A 20,639-nucleotide genomic window follows, 5' to 3' on the forward strand; every position below is an offset into this window, starting at 1 on the left:
AAGAGATCCCAGATAGCTTGTTTTAAGGACATAAGAGGAAGTTTCTGGAATCAAGCTGAATGTTAACACAGTATGCAGAACAGAAGAGAAACAGTAGCTGAAGATGCAAGAGTGGTAATATAAATCAAATGCTTCAGTTTCAACTGAGATTTTCAGAAGTTTCTATGAAAGAAATGAAGTATTTCCTTAGGAGAAAGGTTATCTGCAACTAAAACCCTGTGCCTCAGGGCACAGTTGTTTATGGATCCTTCAGCTGCAGCAAATAAATTTGGTTCTGCACATAGCTAGTCAAGTGCATGTCAGTAGGGAAAAATAATATAGCCAGTATACATCATCAAGAATCACTAGACTGCTTAACTGCATAAAAGGCAGCCAAAGCCAGTGCTGAAACCTAAGGCAAAAACACACGTTATATATATATAAAATTTTCAGAGCTTTCTGATGAAGTAATAAGATTAGTTTTGAACCAGCAAGTATGTGCTTGTGTTCTAAAAACATTTTTGATTCATTTTCTAGTAATAACTTTTGGGAACAGTGTAATTTATACTAACGTTATAATCAAAATGTCCTCATGCAAAACACTATCAGAATATGGGATGAATAGAATTATATAATCTGTATCTTATTTTAAGTGTCAGAGGATGATAGCCTGCTATCACTGCGACCAGCATTCCAGAAGGATTTGTTTCTTTCTATCTTACTGCAGAACATCATTCTATTTTCTTCATTATTTAAAAACCATTTGACTATTTTCCGGCCTAGCGTATTGCTTCGTAGGCTTTGGCAAGCTTACCAGATTTTTTTTTTTTAAAGAGTGGTGATGACGTGCAAAGCAGACTAAGAGAAATGAGTTAGTAAAGCGTTCTCTGGATGGTGCGACTGAAACCTCAAGAGAACATGCAGAAGCTGCTTGTTAGAAATGCAGCTCATTCCTTAATGGTTTTAATACTAATCTCTACCAAGTGTTACAGCTGACTACCTGCAGAGCAGTGTTTCACCTCTGCTCAGTCTTTGAGGCTGAGGGGGAGGAACAGGTGAGCATAAACGGTCATGATGGTACCAAAGACCACCGAGTAGTCACTGAAGAAATCGCTCATTTTTGCTGATCTGAAAAATTCACAACACCTTTATATTGATTATACTGTACAAAAACAATAGATCTGTCTGCAAACCCTGAGAATTTTCACAATTTCTTCACAAATGCCATGTATTTGCCAGTTGAATTCACTGCATTTTTGACATTTCTCTCATGTTGAAAACATGTAAAATCATCTTTGTTCTCAATTAACAATTTTTTTTTTTTAAAAAAAACAAAGGCTAATGTTCTGAGTATTATGTTCTCAAGAACATAACAGCTGCTTAAAGTTATTCTTCAAACAGGGCATGGGTCAAAAGCCATCAGCAATTAAGTCAAATCAGTATAGGGCTCTTCACATTGCAAGCAAGTAGTATATTTGGATGCACTGCAGTTTCACTTCTTTTGGGAGATAAAAGCAGCAGGGACAGACTTTTACTCTAAAACTCATCCACCACATTTCCTGTTTTAAAATTCTGAGCAATAGTGTTTGCTGTTAACGGGGGACAAGGGTAATCAAGCTATGCACAAGAAGTGTGAAGAACAGAAAAAATAGGAAATAAAACTGAAATATTTTAGAAACTTATATCCTAGACAAAGAAATAGAAATAAGCAACTTCCCGTGCTTCTTCACCTTGGGTAGAAAAAAAAAATTATACAAAGTTTCACTGTTTTTTGCATAAGCTACATGCCAAGTCTTGATAAAAGGAAGGTTTCTTTATTAGGAGAAACTCTGCATTTTAAGGATAATTACTAGAATAACAAAAAAGTTCACAATATCTTAATTTTACAGAATGATAAAAAGAACCAAGATATCCCTGTCTATGAAAGCCAAAAAGAAAGCAACAGCTGTAAAGCATGCTCTACAATGATGACTCCAGGAGTGCTTGGGAAGAAAATATCAAGACTCAAAGTATTTTAAATACATGAAACTATTAACTTAGTATGCAAAATACATATACATAGATTATCTAAGACTAACCTTCAAAAATGCTCTCTTTTCCAATGTGTTCATTATAAAGGGAGGAATTGCTGCAAATGAAATAAAAAAAGAGTCAACTTCGGAGAAAAAGGCACTTTGGTTTAACTTTCTGTTTAGATAAACCGATACTGTAACTCAATTTTCACAACTGTTTGTTATTAACTGAGCTTTCATTTCACATATCCAGATACTGGATTGCTATTTAGAAAGGCAGACTCTCCCAATAAGTGGAACTTCTAATTTTACACATAATCAAACCTGCGTTCAGTAACTTGGCACAGGTCAAAACATCTACTTCTCAGTAAACCACTTCCAGTCAAGCAGAACTTGCTACCATTCCTTTGCTATCTGTATCATTTCTGCAAATGCATCCCAATAACCGATCTGCTGCACTTCAGTGTAACATACTGTGGATGTTTTTACAGTAAGAAATGTAGGTTTAAAATTTAACGAATATAAATACTGCATGCATAATTATAAGACAATTCTATATAAGTAATTTTCTCAAAATCAAATTTAAGGTCTCTCTCACATTAGGAAATCATAATCAAGAGCTGTATTTGACTGAAGTTACTCTTACCCATGCCAGGAGCAGCCATAAGAATCCTTGATATAACCACCTGAGTAATTGCCTGTTGAGCTGCTTTTGTTGATTCACCCAGTCTATTTCCGTTCTCATCTGTGATAGGAATTCCAAACTTTAGTTCCCTGTTGAATAAGAAGGAAAAATATAACGGAGACTGACAAACATGTATCCACTTTTTTGTCAACATATCTTTCATCTTTAAATTTGTCGAATATAACAATTATATTATTTATTTTATTTTCCATGTTTGGCATAAATATTTCAAAAGACAGAGAAAGGTCTGGGGGAAAATATGCTAAAAAGTGAACAATTGAGTATTTGTAACATCAATCTGACACCTGAACCTGGTCACATGTATTCCAAGATCAATTACTTCTGTAGTACACAGAAGGGAGAGGTTTCTTCAAAAAAAATTCAGAAGAGTAAAATTTTCTGGACTGCTCTCAGAGTAGTCTGTCCTCTTACACAGACAACACAGGGAATACAGAAAGATTAATTTAACTAAACTAAAACATTAAGTCTTTGTGAAAATCCTTCTCTGGCATGCTAGTCTGGTTTACATTTTAACTGCCAAGAGCATATTTGAAAGTATACAAGTATGCACAAAGCTAACTACATTTCTATAACTGTATTATTCTCTACCTTTTGCTTAAGCACAGGATTAGGTGTTAAACTTGCATTCTGGGGAGAACCTTTCGGGGAGTGAGCAGCAGACAGAGGGGCATATATACTGAGGACTGCCTTAATTCTTCTCCCCATCTTCTATAGGAAATAAAATACCATGGATTGAACTTTTTTGTGAATATAAACTTCAAAGATTCCCTTTTTTGATCATAACTTGTGTTTATAAGAGGATGCTTTTAATTTGTTTTTCCTTATTTCTACTCTTAGTCCTAGTCAAATTAGAATATATATATAAAGCTTTGCTGCTGAGAAAGTGCATATTTCTGTAATCTCAGATAATTAAATAGAACTCCAAAGCCTGACTTCTATGACTAACTTCTGTATGTGGGATTTGAAGCACCATTTTTGAGATGATTATATTTTTCCAAAGTGCAGTTTGTATCTAAAGGGCCCATGTGATCATGTCTTGAAGGACAGGTACTTGGTTTCTGAGATCTAAGACTGAAAAACTAAATGGATATTTATCTGAAGAGAATAAGGATGTTCTATTTTATACGTGTCACCATCAATCAATCAAAACAAGATCATGCATGAGGTCTTTGCAAGGTTCAGAAACAGGTTAAAGATACATAATGTTCTTTATTTGGTACCTTGCTGATCTAAAAACTCAATAACATCCTTTCTTCTAGCATGAGTGATCTTCATTCTTTTCCCTACCTTTGTCTCATTAGTGGAATATTAATGCAGTTAGCAGCAGCAACAGCAGCAAAAGGAACAAATCGTCCTATAAGAGGTGAGACATGCTATGAAAAGGACAGAAGGAAAAGAAAAAAATTATTACATAATCATTTTTTCAAAAGGTCATATTCAGATGCTTCATGTGTTCATTATAGACCAGATTAATTTCCTTTAAATTAAAATTCAGCAAAAAATCACTGGTGGGACAAAGGCAAAAAAAGAAACAAGACCTAAGTTATAAGTACTTCAGTCAGGTGAGTGCTCTCAGAAGACTGGCAAAAATGATCTTAATTTAATAGCATCACTGCAGACAAGTGTCAGCTTCTGAGCACGCCTGTCAGCCCAATGGTAACACTAAATAGACCTTAACTTCACTGCCTCCACTGGCAAGGTTACAGCCAGCAGCATTTGTAATAGCTTCTTCGCATCTACAGGCACTCACTGTGCAAAGCTATTCACCTAGTCTATGTCTTGTATAATTGGAATTGCATTGGTTGTCGATGCTGTACCACTCCTAGTATATTACAGCATAAACAGAGAGGTATAAAATAGATTTTTTTTTTTGGTAAAAAAATCTTCCTTCTTGAACATGCTGTGCATTTCCTGAAAGAATTTGAGTTTTCTGCATTTAAGAGAAGCACCTCTTTACGTATTCTTCAGCCAGCCTAGAGTAGGCTTCCACGTTTGCAGAAGTGATATTGCACCTTAAAAACACACCCGTACAGTTCATGGTTTAACGGTCCCACATTATTGTAATTACACATCCACTCCAATTAACTTTCAAACACTACTGGATACTTTGACATGTTAAAAAGAAACTGCAAACAATGCACTTACATTGGATACATTTTGTGTTATGAAAACAGCAAGTATAGGACATTTAAAAATATATATAAAAGTATCTATTTGGGGGAAAAATAAGATTGGGATCTAATGATGGCAACTATAACTCCATAATGGGAGCTGTGCACAACATGACATATGCACAGGAGGAGAAATGAGACATTTCATAGAACACCAAAAATCTCATTAAGAATGGAAAAAAGTATCGGCAATACCTTTGTTAGTGCGTTCAGTCCTAAAGCTGTTGCAACAGCACCTGTGGTAGCAGAAACATAGGCTGTTCCCAGCTGGCTAAAACAAAAATAAAAATGTTTGCACATGCACAACAATTACATTTATTGCATTTTCAAAAATAACAGTCTTTTACACATGCAGTTAGCCCCCTCCACCTATGAAATTTAAGAAGTAGACCTTTCTGTGACACTGCAGTAAGAAAAGGATGGAACAGTCAAATGGAACAATAAATTAAATACTTTTCTTTCACCATCGGTAGAAACAACATGCAGACAACATTTTAACTTTGAACCAGGTTCTACTGATTCTGCACTGCTATCTGTTCAGCATTTCTCTTGCATCTGAATGCGCACTTTCAAGAATTTAGTTCTGTGTTTAATTTTCTTAACTGCTTAAACTAATAAAGTCAGTTTAGATTTCTAAGGCCATGTCTGCAAGAACAACTGAAATCAACTGTACAAAAAAAACCATAAACGTAGCTATGCTGTAAACACCCAAATCCTACTCAATATGCCCTAAACCACACTTTATATAATTACTAGCTCAGAGGTGTCTGTACATCCTCTAATCCACTGCTTCCTACCAGACATCTACAAGAAAGCCAGTCTCAAAACCAGGAAGCTAAGCACTGCAATTCCACAGCCTCCTACTCATGATTTCTAGCTCTCTGCACCTATTTAATCTCTCTCTTTGCCTTCAATTAAAGTACTGTACAGACCAATTCCTTGAAAGGTCCTCTTTGCAAGTAAGCACAGAGTATTGTGTGCACTACACTGCAGGACACAGAGAGGAAGGTGGCACTGAAAGACACCTGGAGATCCACACAACACATCAACTTAGAAATACCTTAGTATAACACCAAAGTGAGAGCATTTTCAAGTGGGTGACTGATCAGTGCAACACAGACTGCTCTTAAATCCTGTGCTGTTGATAAAGTTGATAAAGTGCTTATGACTGAGGTGCTTAGGCTTATCTTTAAGGGCAGAAACAGAGGTCTCACCTCCATCATTCTCAGGCTTCTTGTCTATGAGTATCAGAATGATAATAAACACAGATAAACAAACTTATCTATCATCTCAAACTGTAATGACCAACCTTGTTCCAGTACATCAGAGAGCAACTTATAAACATATCGGAAGTATCCGGTTCAGTGTCTGACCTGACAGTAATTGGGGCATCACCACTCCTGTTCGTGTAATTTACTATAGCATTGAAGGACTGGTTAATCCACTGCCAGAAAACCACCGCTGGTGTCGTTCTTGAAAAGAGAAACAATTATTAGCATTTTTGAAAACACTGTCGAATCAAAAGCACAGAAAAATGATGGCAAATCAAGAAAAGCCTATGCAAGCAGCAATCATGCAGTTTCTTGTTCATCTGAATAAAACAATTCAGTCAATGAGATACTGTCTTAATAATGAAACTACAAGCTACTCCTAAGAATAGATTTTAAAAGCACTGAAAATAAATAGAAAGGTTCACTTGGGACAACGGTTTGTAGTAATAACAAAACCATTACAGCAAACCTCCCTAAAAAAAAAACAGAAAAAAAATGTCTGTTAAGAATTAGAATACTTTCCCATTGTTATTATTCCTTTACAGTTGACTTGTTCTCATCAGAAGCTCCATAAGTGACTGAGAATTGGGTTCTAAGAGATACGGTTTATCTTCTCAGTCTTCAAAAAGCTAATATGACTTCAGCGTTTAATATATCTCCAAGACACTAAAACATTCAGATACATGGAGAACCAAAGACGACATTCCAAAATGACAAATAATTTTCATGCAAATATCTGGACGTTTAAGGAGTACAGGTGCAGCACAGAAATTAATCTGGTTCAGTACAGCATTAATGATGGGTCAAAATGACCAAGCACAAAATCTCCAAGGAGTTCTCATAACTGGTGCCACTGCCAGTATGAAGATGCCTTAGGGCTCAAAGGTGCTGGCTTGTGAATGTGCGTGAGGGGGCAGCAAAACAAACAAACAAACATATTCTGCACAAGTCTCAGAGTCCCCATTTGCCAAGCTAATGTGGCAGTGACAATAAAGAAATGTGGTTCTCACTGAAGGGCTAAAATGGACATTAAGAGCACAAAAAAAAAAAGCAGTAGTTGTACGGATTATTCTGCAACAAGCAGGAAAGTAAGGAGGAGATGCTAGAATAAGAAGGTGTGTGTCTGTCATGAGGCTTTGATTCTGAAATAGGAAGATAAGCTATTTCATAAGACTGCAAAAAATGAAAGATAAAGGGAATTTGAAATTGTATTCTTACTCCCGCTAGTTTCTGGTATCTGAACGAGAAATCAAAGTAACAGTGATAAACTAGCCGGATTTTCTCCATCAGTACTGCTGTTCTTCCTCCTTTCTTCTTACGCATGAGCAACTCTCTCTCCTGACTCATCTGTTCCTGTTTCCTTGCTACTGTGGTGGTAGAGGATGTTAGGCCCACTGCAAAGGTCAGGCATGACTCACATTGCTTTACTGCGTGCCTAAAAGCCCTCATAGGTATAATGAGGAATTTGCTTCTCCCAGTGACCAGCAGTAACCAGAACACAGCGGCACGCAGTAAGACAGAGCCTAAACTGCATCATCTAAACACTTCTACAAAATCTTCTGCTAAGGGTTTGGTCCTAATAAACCAACATCTTCCAGGCTAAAACAACCCAGTTTTGAATCTGAGTGACTATGTGAATAATGTTAAAAAAAAAAAGTATAGAGCTGCTGTATTATTATATTATGTATAAGTATTGTAGACAATAACAGAACATGCATAAAAGAATAACCACTTAACAGAAAGCAGTACTTGTGAATGGGCAATTAGACTGATTGTTTTATTCGTTATCTTGGCTGTTTTTTAAAAACACAGCAGAGTGCTTTCCAAAATGACTGTGCCTTTCTGGAATGGGTGAGTCAAGAGTTTGTAAAATCTCGCTTCAAGCATACAATTATTATTTCCTCTGAAATTTCCATTAATTCTTGCTAACAAAGCATAGTTTCACAAAAATATTTCTAACACAAAGACTACTAACAGAAGTCCACTGACTTCTGGGGACTTCACTGTATCAGTGATTCAAGAACTATAAGGAAATAGAAGGATCAACAGGAGCTGGAGAACTTGATTAATGATGGACAGAAGCATAGTTAGTACTTACTTGGCAGAAAGTATGTCCTACATGCCAAATCTCTAAGCTTAGAGATTCCCACGTATCTCCTCCTCTTTGTCCTTCACACAACTCTCCTACAAGGATGGGGTTTTGGAACATTCAACTTTCCCAGTTTGGAGAGGAAAAGAGGGATATTTGGTGAAGGAGTAGAAGGGGCCAAGGGCTTATCTCACAGCTACTTCTAGAGGAAACCACTAATCAGTGTGGGTATGAGGGAAAGCAGAGAGAGAAGACAAAAAGAAGCAGAATTTTACATTTTCAAATATTTATTATACATCTTCTAAAATAACACTGATTTTCACTTATCTAATTTGTAGGCAAATGGTTATGTGTAACACCACCATTACTTACCTATAAAAGGTCATCATACAACCTGTGATAGTCATGTTCATGGGTACCTGAGCTGACATTCGGCCAATCAAGACCATCTTTTCACCAGTGTCTGGATGAAAGGCTGAATCATAGATATATTTTGCTCTCCACAATTCATTTTCAGTCAACCCAGGTGCCACGATACCTTGTCTGGGGACAAATTAAAAAAAACAAAGCAACAGCAAAAAGCACGACTGTTACAAAATGCTGCAACTTCCAGAGACAAATGTAACATCAGAGGGTTTGGGGATGTTCATACTAAGTTAATCTACCCTCATAGCTAGCTTGTAGGTCTTCAGCTTTTAAATGAACTGGCGAAATAAAAAGAATCAAAACTCCTAGCAGTTTTTATGTTGGCTGAGTCAATATATCCAACATCAAACTTCTATTTACTCAAACCATATTAGGATATTAGTGCTAAAATGTAGAGCTAAAATCTCTGGAGTCATTAGTTTGAAACTTTGAAAATTTACCTGGATTTAATAAACTACATGCCCCAACAATATAACACGTAAGAGGCAGTTTTAAACACTGTTGTCATATTAACTGTTTTCAGATTTAGACACTTCTGTATTTTCAAATACTTAATAGAGTTTCTCAGATGACATAATTTCCCCATTCATTAGTAAATTTGCTAGCGTTTCAAGCCTGAAATAAGAAGACAGGGCGATACAGTGTCTTAAGTATTTCCTTTAAAATATGTAAGTGTATGCTTAGCACTGTCATGGTTTCTATGGGCCAGCATTAAAAACAACTAGCTGCCATACCTGTAATCATGCACAATTTGTCTTGCATTTTCCAGCTGGGCATCAGATAACAAAATGTTCCGGGGGTCTGTTACAGTAAAGAAGTGACTGGCTCGTCCAACGAAAGTGCTTTGATCCCATCGTGGCTCCTTGATATTAATATTTAATGGTATATCTGCAGACATCTTCGAAAACTCTGGGATGAAAACAGGAAAATTTGCAATTCAGAATTACCCTTACTTCATAATGTGTCTATAACCTGTGAGACTCTAGAATGAGAAATGGTTATGCTTACAGCAAATGAAGAGATGCACATCTTGCAGGACTGAGTTTAAAAGAGTATGTATACACAGAAAGCAGATGATGTTAGACATCATAATAATTTTAATGAGGTTGGTATTCATGTAAGTAAAAAACTTTAAGGAAAACTTAAAGAACTTAAACATGTACAAAAACATTTCTGTGCCTGTTTCCTCAAGACATTTATATGTTGCATGTTTTACTGTAAAAGTATGATTATCTGAGGGTGAGGATGCAAAGTATTGTACTAAGAAGAAGCTGTACTAAATGAAAAGATACTAAACAGAAATTTGGGTTATTTGAATGATGAATTAGTGTTAGATGAAAATGTTGACTTAAAGGAAAAGAGAAATTAAATGCTTCAAGAGATCCCTGAAGAACTGTTACAAAGTGCAGAAGCAGAAGAAATATTTTACAAAATCAAGCTAACATCTCTGGCATTGCAAAACCAAAATAAAGTTAAGATCACAAACCCCAAAGATTTTTTTTAGTAAATGTTGTTTCTCTAAATCCACATTCTAACAAAACAAAGATTACATAATGCAACAATTTAGCACAATACGAATGCATGACTGATTCTCCTAATGATATGTCAAAGATGGCAAAAGATCTACCATAAAGGGCACTGCTAACATACTTGTGCATTTATTGGGTTTAGATGCCAGAAAATTAAAAATTTAATTTAGTATGACTAAAATTACTTTATGGAAGTAGTGGAAGAAGGTCGGTCTCTGCAAAATACAAGTGATATAAGCTTTAACTTTCTTCAAAGAAATTTCTGTAACATATTAGATGGCCAAAAAATCCTCCAAATAGTGCTTGTTATGGCTGAATTAAATTGGATCTATAACAGTACAGATGTTGTCGTCACATAGCATTTTATCTGTTTCAGTAGGAAAAAGATCATCATATCGAGGACAATTGACATACGTAAGCTGCCACTGCAGTGTTTACATCTTAACTCAGATTTTTGATGGGATGTTCTTTACCTCCTGCTAACAAACGTTAGGAATGCCGTGAAACTGTCTGAGCCGTTTTTGTCAATTTAATGAAACTTGTATGATGGAGAAGTGAAAAAAGAAATCATCAACAGAAAGTAACTATGGATACAGACTGTTTTCATCACAAAAAAATGGGAAAAAAGGAGTGACAGTTATGAAATCTGAAGAAGCAAATGTCCATCCCTCAAATGTAATTATGATCCCTCTCTTCTACCGCAAGTGGAAAAACCTGGAAGTCATTGGAGAAGTAAATTCAACAGAAATAAAGGCCTACAGCCCTTTGTCTATAAAAACCAGACCTAAATTATCAGTGTTAAGGGACAGGGAGAAAAAGGAGACTAATGCATATTAAGATGACACTATACAGCAATATTTCTAGCAAAAAAAAAAGAAGAAAAAAATAACAGTCTGTTCTTGAAAGGGAGCAAAAACAGATCACAAGACCATAGCCATAGAAAAAGGACAACATTCAGCTTTGTAACATCCTCATAGGAACCAGGAAATCCACTTTGTAAGCAGACAAGGACCAAATAAAAGTCATTCTGCCTTGAACCCCGTACCAGTCAGAAGGGCTTTTACGAGTGTGAAACATCCAGGGAGAAGTATCCGATCTTCCCTCCTTTTACCCACATTTTTATGCTTATGTAACAGCACAAGCACGAGCCTCATTTAGGACTTTGGTGGTTATTATCATTGAGATTTAATTAGAATGAAAACCTAGTTAGTGGTCGCCTACTGTTTTATGGTACACCATAGGTATATTACAGGGAGAAGTTGGTTTCCCAACACATCAGCTGCCAGAATGAACTGCCAATGACATTCAGATTGCTCAAACCCTTCCCAACATTACATGTGCTCATGAAATCAATAAAAACCCGTGTATGCATAAGCACGATTTCACCGAACACCAGACACCATTGTAAAGCTGTAAAGATAAGGCAGCAAGAATGCAGAATAATTGCATTATAAATGAAGATAAGCAATGTTCAAAGCGGAATTGGCCAGTATGTTCTACTCAGCATCGCCAAATATTCAAGGCAATGTCCCACACGCGCGGTTAATTAAGGAAGCAAAGTAACCTATTGCTCATATACCAAAATTTTAGAACCTGGGATAGATTAAATAAACAATAATGAAGGGTTGTCCTTCAGCACAGTCACAATCACAGCATGGCTAATACCTGAATGATGAAGTGTTATAACTCAGCCGGTATTACTGAATAAGCTTCTTAAAAAAATAATAGAAAATCCTGATGTGATACCACTAAATAAAAATGTCCTTCCTTTCTTACATTTACTGCTAATTATGCAACATTTCCTTGTCTAATTCATCAAATTAAAAAACAAGCCAAAACATTTAGGGTATTGATGTATTATTTTTATGTTTAGCTTGTATTGTCTACGATAGAATAGCAAAAAATTATTTACTATTAAAATTATTTTCCCTGTTAAACTCATTATTGGCTGGCAGCTTGTATTAGCACCTTTACTACGCACTGAGACAAGACTTCCCTACAGCAATGGCATGGATCATGGAAATGAGGATTCAGGCTGAGTTTGGAGATCAGAGTTCTCGTGCAGAACATCTGAATGGGAGATGCTCCTCAGGTTTCTTCTCCCTCTCTTATTACTGTACCATCACAGATGCCTTCCCACAAAGAGTGATGTGTGAAAGAATAGACCGTCTTCTGGTCTAAAATGGTGATACCTGGTTTTGCAAAGCAGTACCCTATGAAAGCAGGGTGAACTCATTTACTCAAAACTCTTTCCCACTAAAGAAATAATAATCTGCACATTGGGGCTGGGAAGTCATTCTATGAATACTTCCTGATTGGTTTAGTAATTGTGGGAAAGTCTAAGTTTCAATATTTTTGTAATTTAATTATTGGTTTCATTAGGAAAGATTAAAAACTACTTAGGATACCTTATGTTAATCTGTTTAAAGCTGTCTAATGAACACTTAAGAAAGCAGTCCATAAATAGAAGCTCTTTGCTTTCTTTTCACTCTGAGCAGCCAGTGCTGAAAAATTGCTTTATATATTCTACTGGGTTGTCTGTGAATTGCTTTTATTGCATAGGACACCTCTGTCCACAAAAACAAGCCCTTGAATAATAAGAAAACTAAACAATACGGATCATCTTAGTATCATTTCACTCCATTTCATTTAGCCTACCCTGGTGGAGGTGGATCTTTAGAAAACAGAAGAGGGACCACTGCCACGTGCTATCTTTATCCCCTCCTCACTTGCAGGCTCACTTTGTGCTGGTTCTGATGTTCCTTGAGCCACGTTGCGTGTGCTGATTTAGCTTCACGCAACTCACATCACAACAATTTAGTGATGACCATCAGTGGCCCCAGATAAACTGACACGAGTGTGTCTATCCTTCCTAAAACATGCCTTCATCTTCCTCTACGGACATACCCTAAGGAAAAGGCTGGGATTTCACGTAGCTGCACGGGAAGCCTGCACTGGCCAAGTGAATGGTTGGCAGCTGATGACTTGTAATCAGAGCTGCTGGCCCCATGTCACCAGTGGGAATCGAGGTCTGTACTCTGATGCTCCAGCACCTGTATCAGCTTACTGCTTTGCTCAAGTTGGAGATCTGCAGCTCCTGGAGGAGCCAGGCACAGCGCCTAACCCTAAACCTGCAGAGAAGACCATCAACAAGAAACGTAAAGCATAGACAGTTCTAAATGTTTCAGCTTGCCAGAGTCAAGAGATTGAAAGCATACGGTACAGACAAGGCAAATGGGTGTGAGAGAGACCCTACGAGCTGTAAATTGGGAAAACTCCCACTTCCTGCATGTCTACATAGGGAAGATAAAAATAAAAGGCATGATGGTAGAAAGAGTTAACGTGATTGAGACAGCAAGTGTAACAGTCATCAGGCTGTCTGTAAGGCATGCTAACAGAATAAAAACACCCCAAAGACAAGACACAACCACTCTGGTTGCCAGCACCAGGTAGAGCTCCTGCACCTCCTTAGGCAGACTAAGCAGCAGCAGCAGCTTGTCAGCACATGCTTCAATCTCTCTTTCCCCTTGTAAAAACGGGTTAGCATGGCAGCAGCAAAAAGCAAACCAGCTGGAAAATGGGAAACACACATTAAAGGACGATTCCTTGGCATGTGCTACAACAAAAAGTCATGCTTGAAATCGCTGCATTTGTTTAAAAAGATGTCAGCAGCAACAGGAAACATGGACTTTAACATCACCAGTCTTTGCAAGGGTATATGGGCTCCACTTTTGCTGGTGTTCACCCTGCATAAGTTTAGATCTTATGCAAAATGGGATAAAAACTTTATATGACTGCTATTTAAGCACTCAGAAATGTTTTCTTCTAAATGATGTGACTGACATAATTGCCTTGCACTTTAATAACCTAACTAGGAACAATGCTTTTCTAATTAAGTTTAAAATTCAAATCACAAAGGCTGTGGCCATGGACAGACCACCAATGCACACAAAGGAGGAAAAGATGCATCATACAAGGGAGTGTAACAGTTCAGACACTGGAAAAATACAATGTGGTGACACACAAAGCTTGCAGTGAAGTAGAAAGGCTGCTAAGGTTGCCAGCCTCGGGACTCTGAGTCACAGATCTGCTACAATGCTGCTTGGCTAAGGCAGCCAGGGAACTTCTGTCCTGAAAATTTGCACATTTTCCGGCAAAATATTTTTAGAATAAAAGCACCATTGCTTGTATTAAACAGACTACACAATGCTCCCCACGAATTATCACCCTTATTAGTAAATGTTAAAGAGGGAAGTAAATCCCATAAAGCAAGACCATAAGCCAGTAAAATGCCTGTGTGCTCCGAAAGGATGCTCCTGTAAAACAAAATGTCCAACCAGAAAGTAAAAATGGTGACTGTACACAAATATGGTTTCATCATTATATTATCCAGTAGACATCAACTTGTCATAAACTGAAAGGCAGGATTTTTAAAAAATTATTTATTTTTACAAGGGAGATCATAAAGCTGCAGTAAGCACAAAATTCTCAATTTAGGTTGCTGCAACTGTATTTTATCTAGCTGTCACCTTAATTTTCAGATACAATTTTAGAGGTGTGCTGCTGTTTGCATATCCATTCAAATGCTCAGTAACAAAAGCATTATAACGAAACTATTTACCATTTAATTATTATTTTAAATACAAGGCTTTGTCAAAGGTGTAGCTCCAATATCTTCAGTGATACAATTCTCAACATACACGCCCAAGGTTTAAGCTCTAATTATCCAAATATCCATAACAGAATTGCTTGAAGGAAAAATAGAGGACAGTTAGGTTAAATTAAAGTAAAATAAATCTATCTGAACCCTGAGATAAGTGGAAAGTTTGCAAAGGGATTGCAAAGTAAATGTACAAATCTTCTAGAACAAAGGTAAAAATGTTTACTTTGCTACAGCCAGCTAATAAAGGCAAGCTTAGACAACTACCTAACACTTAACTGTGCATACAAAACCACCTGAATTTATTGTTCCTACAGCTATTGCTACTCAGTAAGCACCAACAGAGGAGAGACTACCTGCATAATAGGACAAGAATGTGGATTTACAGCACCTTCAATTTTAAGGTGGAAAAGTAAGCAGTAAAATTACCCAATCTGATCTTGAAACACCCTTCTTTCCCAAGCAGAGGATTTGGAAAACAACGTTCATTTCACAGTTGCTTAAATTATTAAAAGAATTCATACTGAAGTGGCACTTTGAAGTCACGCTCAGCACTGCTGGAAAGGATAAATAACAAATGCAACATCATAACAGCCAAACACTTCACATCTGTCACGGAGAGTACACCGTAAGGAAAGAAATAATGCACATCTTAACCTTTTCAAACAACTGAATAATTAGAAAAGCATTTAATACTTGCAAATCCCAAAGTTACTAATAGTCCAACCTAGTAAATTAGACCAGCAATAAAGAACTGAATGTCCTCTGGCCTGTTCATATGACTAAACTCTCTGGTTTCTAAAATGCCCGTGGAGAACGGCTGCTAAATCCTCCCTGTGCAACAGGATTGTTTGGGTGAGCATCAGCTGCTGGGGGCAAAACTGCTCTAAAGCTGCTGTAAAACTGCTCTGCATGGCACTCTAGCAGCCCGACAGCGTGGGGACTGCAGCCCCGTGACAGCGAGGGTTTTGGCACGGTTTGGCTTCCCCTGCACTGACACAAGCTTTGACTAGCCATGTTCCTCACTTCGGCTGTTCCTACGGATCGAGGTCTGTTTTCAGAAGCCTAACTGAGATCATGTGTGCATAAACTTTCTACATCTTACATGAGTGCCAAGCCAGACGCAAGGCTGTGCCAAAACCCACTGCCAGGAGTTCAGCTGCAGGACCAGGGCGAGGTGGTTCCGCAGACCACAGGCAGACAGAGGCGACGATGCAGCCTGCGGATCACAGGGAGGAAACCAGATTTGCTCTCCGAATCTCTCTGCCGCCTCCTCATCTCTCTGCCTGACCCGCTCCCAGTTCAGGAGAAGGAAAACCCAGAGGGATGGTAAAGCTTACTGACCATCATTTTGTGCTGTGCCTGGGAGCCAGTGTTTGTGATTACAGACCCTTCAGGATAAGGAGGTTTTATCAATAAATGAAGTGTCATGCCCCAAAATAAGGTCTTTTTTATCTTAAGAGAAACTTTCAACTCCATATTTTTAGTAACCTTCTACAAAAATCTTCATTTTAAATTAGTAACTTTTTGACTATGTCTTTCAACCCCTCCTGCCAATCAGGGGACCTTGAAATGCCCCAGTACTGAGCACACTCCCATTTCTTGTCCTCTCTGATCAGATGGAGTCATCTGCAAATTCGTATTGTAATGCTTAATATGAACACAAACTGGAGAGAAAAAGGGGGCTTAGGAATAACCAAGAGTGTCCCCTCTTAAAAAATAATTACATAAAACTCAGCACAAAGTCTAATCAAGAATGTTAGTACGACTGCATTTAGATGTGCTGCAGAATCAGCAATGGCAGAAGACTTTAAACCTCGTTTAAAGGTCAACAATAGCAGTTGCAACAATTCTCCAAAATGCAGATTCAGGAGTTGTCAGGAGTTCAGGAGTTCAACTCTCCCCTGTTCTTTTTCCAAGTTCACATTGCAAACCTCACACTGAACATCATGTAACCGCTTCTCAAACTGAAGCAACAGCCCAAAGAGTAGCAATGGCTATTTATTTCCGACAGCAACATGCCACTCAATTTTGAACAACCCAGACATTTGATAATTTATTTCAACATGAACAAAGAGAAACGTGGTTGAAAACAACAAGTGAGGTTTTACAGAAGTTTAAACTGCATTTGCTACCAATAATGCTCTTAAGACTCAAACTAGGGGCTAGGCTCTGTTGAATGACTGGATAATCCAGGCAGGTATGTGATTTGGGAAATTCTGGGCAACCTAAACTCACACAGCATTGTGTGGATGATGAAAAGCAGATTTGCTCCTTTCCTTGGAACCATTTATATATTCATATGTTTTTTACCCTGTATTTTAACCCGTCTTGAAAAAAATCAATCCATAAATAAAAAACTCCATGTCTTTATTTTTTCCAGTCTCTAAGCTAAAATTGGGAATAGAGCAACAGCAAAGGAAATGTCTTGATGACATAACTGCACATCCAATTCTCCACGTCTGATTTAAGTACAGCTTTTTAAAGCCGTAGTCTGTTCTAAAGCTGGCTGTTTGGAGCCAGGAAGCATCCCTAATGTCAAAATGTCCATTCCTTGAGAGAGGCAGAGAGCTTTCACCACTATTCTGCAGAGCAGAGAGGCATTTCTGACAATGGCTAAAGGATAAGAACTACTTATAGATTCCTAGGGAGTGTGATACTGTCAGAGAATATTTCTGAGAGAAGCTAGGCTGAGAAGTACCCCAGAAGTTGGCTTTCCTGAACAGGTACAAAGCCCTGAATTCCCTTGAGGAGGGATCCTTTAGCAAACGTCCTTAGATAGGATACTGGACAGGGTACTGCTTCACTCTCTGTTCAGAATTTTCTGTTCCTTTTTGCCTTTATGGGGGCCGGAGTCCAGATTAAAGCCTCCTGCACCTTCCCCTACAGGAGGTTCTGTTAATGAGAGTGGCCTTTTACCTCTCTCGCATGCAGTTTCAGAAAGTCAGCAAACACTGAGCTGGGGAGGGAGAACACCTGGCCTCAAGAAGAGAAGTCTATGTTCAAAGCAGCATGGACATGACAATGAACATTGCGACATCTCACTTCTGGGTGCCCAACTCCCAAAAACCAAATGTAAAACCCTCCCTTACAAAGCAGTGGACACATGGATACCTCTAGCTTAAAAGAGAATTCAACTCAGCTTGCATAGAGGAAGGGAAGAGAGTAAATTCACCAATACAAATGCTGAAAGAAAGGTGCAACTTGCATGGTGTCCTTTACAAGGACCTAGACCCCTCACTTCAGGTGGTACTTCAGAGACATTTAGGTCAGATTATGATTCTGAAAATCTCCTGGGAGGACCTACGTGTTACTTTTTTAAAGGAGAATTGAAGTCACTTTTCCCCCATGAAAACCCATTAAAAATAGAAGGTAACAGCAGTACCTCTTTCTTATCAGAATCCCACTGTTATAGTTCAGAAGTTAGAGCCATGTGCTGCTGAAAACATTTCATGTGCAAATTCACTGGGATAGAGGAAAAAAAAAAAAAAGTTTGACATACTTAGGCCCCTGGATCTCCATTCTCCAAAGCAGTCCCCTAACAGCTGGAGGTGCAGCTGTCAGGAGCCTGTTCTGGGCAATGAGAGATGTTGGCTGGAAAATCTTTAGGTTGAGAAAAGCATGTGCTGCTATAAAATGGGGAGAGGAACAGCTTCTCTTCTTCCTCTACCATATTTATAGACCAAACCAACCATAGCCTCTTGTTTGTTTCCGCAGAGCTCAGTTCTTTTGAAGCACCTCTCGAGGTGCTTTGATAGAAAAATATGTAAGGATCCTGTTAGGCCTTTTTATTCCTCAGATAATACACTGGCCCTTTTTAGGCCTCTTTTGCCTAAACAAACTCAATATCTTCATTTTCCAGGAGAAATGCCCTGAGAACAGCTGCTATGCTGGCTTAGGAGGAAAGGCAGGAAATTAACGACCTTCTGATTAGTAGAAGGTGACCCATTCTATTTTAAAACTACAACACACTGACAAAGCAACAGCTGAAATGCAAACTGAGCCATTACCCATATTTCGATTCCTCTGACAAAGAAAAGAACACAATGCATTCTCCAGGGACATCGGTCAAGGTAGTATAATTAGCTCAAATGAGAAGTACTAACAGATTTCCAGGGGAAAAAAGCACTTCTGCATGATGGCAAAACTACGTGTATCAGATTTATTAAGCAATGGTATTCCTCTGTTTGCACTACACCTGCTACCAGAGTTTGAAAGAGGCAGCACAGCTGATGATGCAATGTACTTACGCCAAATGTTAACAAACCCACTTGCCAAGTTTTCCTTTCCCAAATCTGCTTCTACCAGTAAAAATCTACTTAAATTGCAAAAAAATCTTTGCACTATGATTTTTTTTTTTCCTATTGCAATCATAAAAACAAACTGAGTGCTGGAGAAGGCAAACCGTGGCAACACTACAAGATACTTTTTTTTGCTTATAAATGTACATCCTGTTTGTAGCCTAGCAACAAAAGCAGCAGTCTGTGTGAAATGGACATAGTGCCTGCTGCTGGGGCTCTCTCCTCAAAACAGCAGCCATCTTTGGTGAGTAAGTTGACGAGAGATTTCATCATTCTGCGTTAAAGCCGCCTCCAGATGTTAGCGGCTGCAGCAGCCAACTCGGCAGCGTGCGCTTTCCGTGTGCCATCCCTCCTCTCGTCGCTCCCACCGCAGGAGGTACACCGCAGGGACACGTCACACCCTTACCTCTCCTCTTCACTAAGGAAGAAAAAGCTTCCTTGCTAATACGGGTTAACTCAAGGTCTTATTTCATTCCTAATTGCTGCAAGCTCGTCTCTGCTCCTTATTTCTAAAGCCCTGTGGTAAACTGAGGCAGGATTATCTGGCTGTACCCAGATGTGTTCATGGCCTTCTTCTGTAACAGGTTTTCCACTATTTCATTTTTTCCTGATAGGATTTATACAGGCCATTTTTCAATTGCACTTTGGCACAAGGCCAGTCCTCATTCCCTGCTATCTCAGTACCCGTTACAACAACGGATTATTCATAATTCTGTTGATAAATGAATCGATGCTCATCATTAGAACCCCTGGCTACCAGGCGGCCAGCCTCCAAGCTACACGGCGTGTTCCTCCCTGGAGAAGCCGATCACCTTGGCACGAAGGTTGCCTTCACCTGCCCACACCGGTACCCGGCTGTGATGCAGCACCCTGTGACACGGGCACCAGAGGCTTATTTTGGAAGGGATTTTCGAGGTGTGGAAGCAGGGAGCCGATATTTGTGCAGTGAGGATGACGCAGGGGGAGGCAGGCCCGGAGGCCCCCTCAGGCAGCTGCCCGCTGAGCCTGCAGCCAGCACATCCCCAGCAAAGGGCTGACAGGGAGCAGGGGCTGGAGAAAGGACGGGGTGCCCCTGGCGACAAGCGGGGACACGCGGGACCTGTGGAAGGGGACCTTGGTGACAGATGGCTCCGGGCCTCCGCAGAGGGGCCAGGCTGAGAAGCATGCCCGGTGACACGGAGCGGGACCGCGCTGACAGACACGGGGCTGGGCCTCCGTGGAGGCCTTGGGCCCCTGCGGAGGGCACCGGGCTGCCGGGGGGACCGCGCTGTTCCCCCCGCCCGCAAGCCCACCCCCCTCGCGGTGCCGGTACTCACCGCGGCCGCTGACCGGCTCCACGCCGCCCCTCGCCCCGCCGCCCGGAAGAGGCTCTCGCGGACCCGGGGCCGGGGGAAGGCGAGCGGCCGCCCCGCTCCGCCCCGCTCCGCCTCCCGGGGCAGGGCAGCGCCGCGGGGGCGGGCGGCGAAGGGCCTCGGGGTCCGGCGGTGCCTCAGGG

At 39.5% G+C, this 20,639-nt stretch overlaps 1 protein-coding gene across 1 annotated transcript in view; it reads right to left on the reverse strand.

Moving 5' to 3' along the window:
* SFXN1 (sideroflexin 1) overlaps positions 1-20,608 on the reverse strand; it is a 25,433-nt gene extending 4,825 nt beyond the window's left edge. Inside the window, exons 1-8 of the mRNA XM_083798585.1 lie at positions 20,461-20,608; positions 9,389-9,563; positions 8,601-8,771; positions 6,242-6,340; positions 5,064-5,139; positions 3,985-4,070; positions 2,638-2,765; positions 2,058-2,107 (exon numbers count right to left, since the gene is read on the reverse strand). Coding sequence (XP_083654711.1) covers positions 2,058-2,107; positions 2,638-2,765; positions 3,985-4,070; positions 5,064-5,139; positions 6,242-6,340; positions 8,601-8,771; positions 9,389-9,552 — 774 coding nt within the window. The 5' untranslated portion in view covers positions 9,553-9,563; positions 20,461-20,608. The remainder of the gene's footprint in view (positions 1-2,057; positions 2,108-2,637; positions 2,766-3,984; positions 4,071-5,063; positions 5,140-6,241; positions 6,341-8,600; positions 8,772-9,388; positions 9,564-20,460) is intronic.
* Positions 20,609-20,639: the final 31 nt, after the last annotated feature.

The sequence above is a fragment of the Anser anser genome (genome assembly GCF_964211835.1).
Source record: "Anser anser genome assembly, chromosome: 14".
NCBI classification, from domain to species: Eukaryota; Metazoa; Chordata; class Aves; order Anseriformes; family Anatidae; genus Anser; species Anser anser.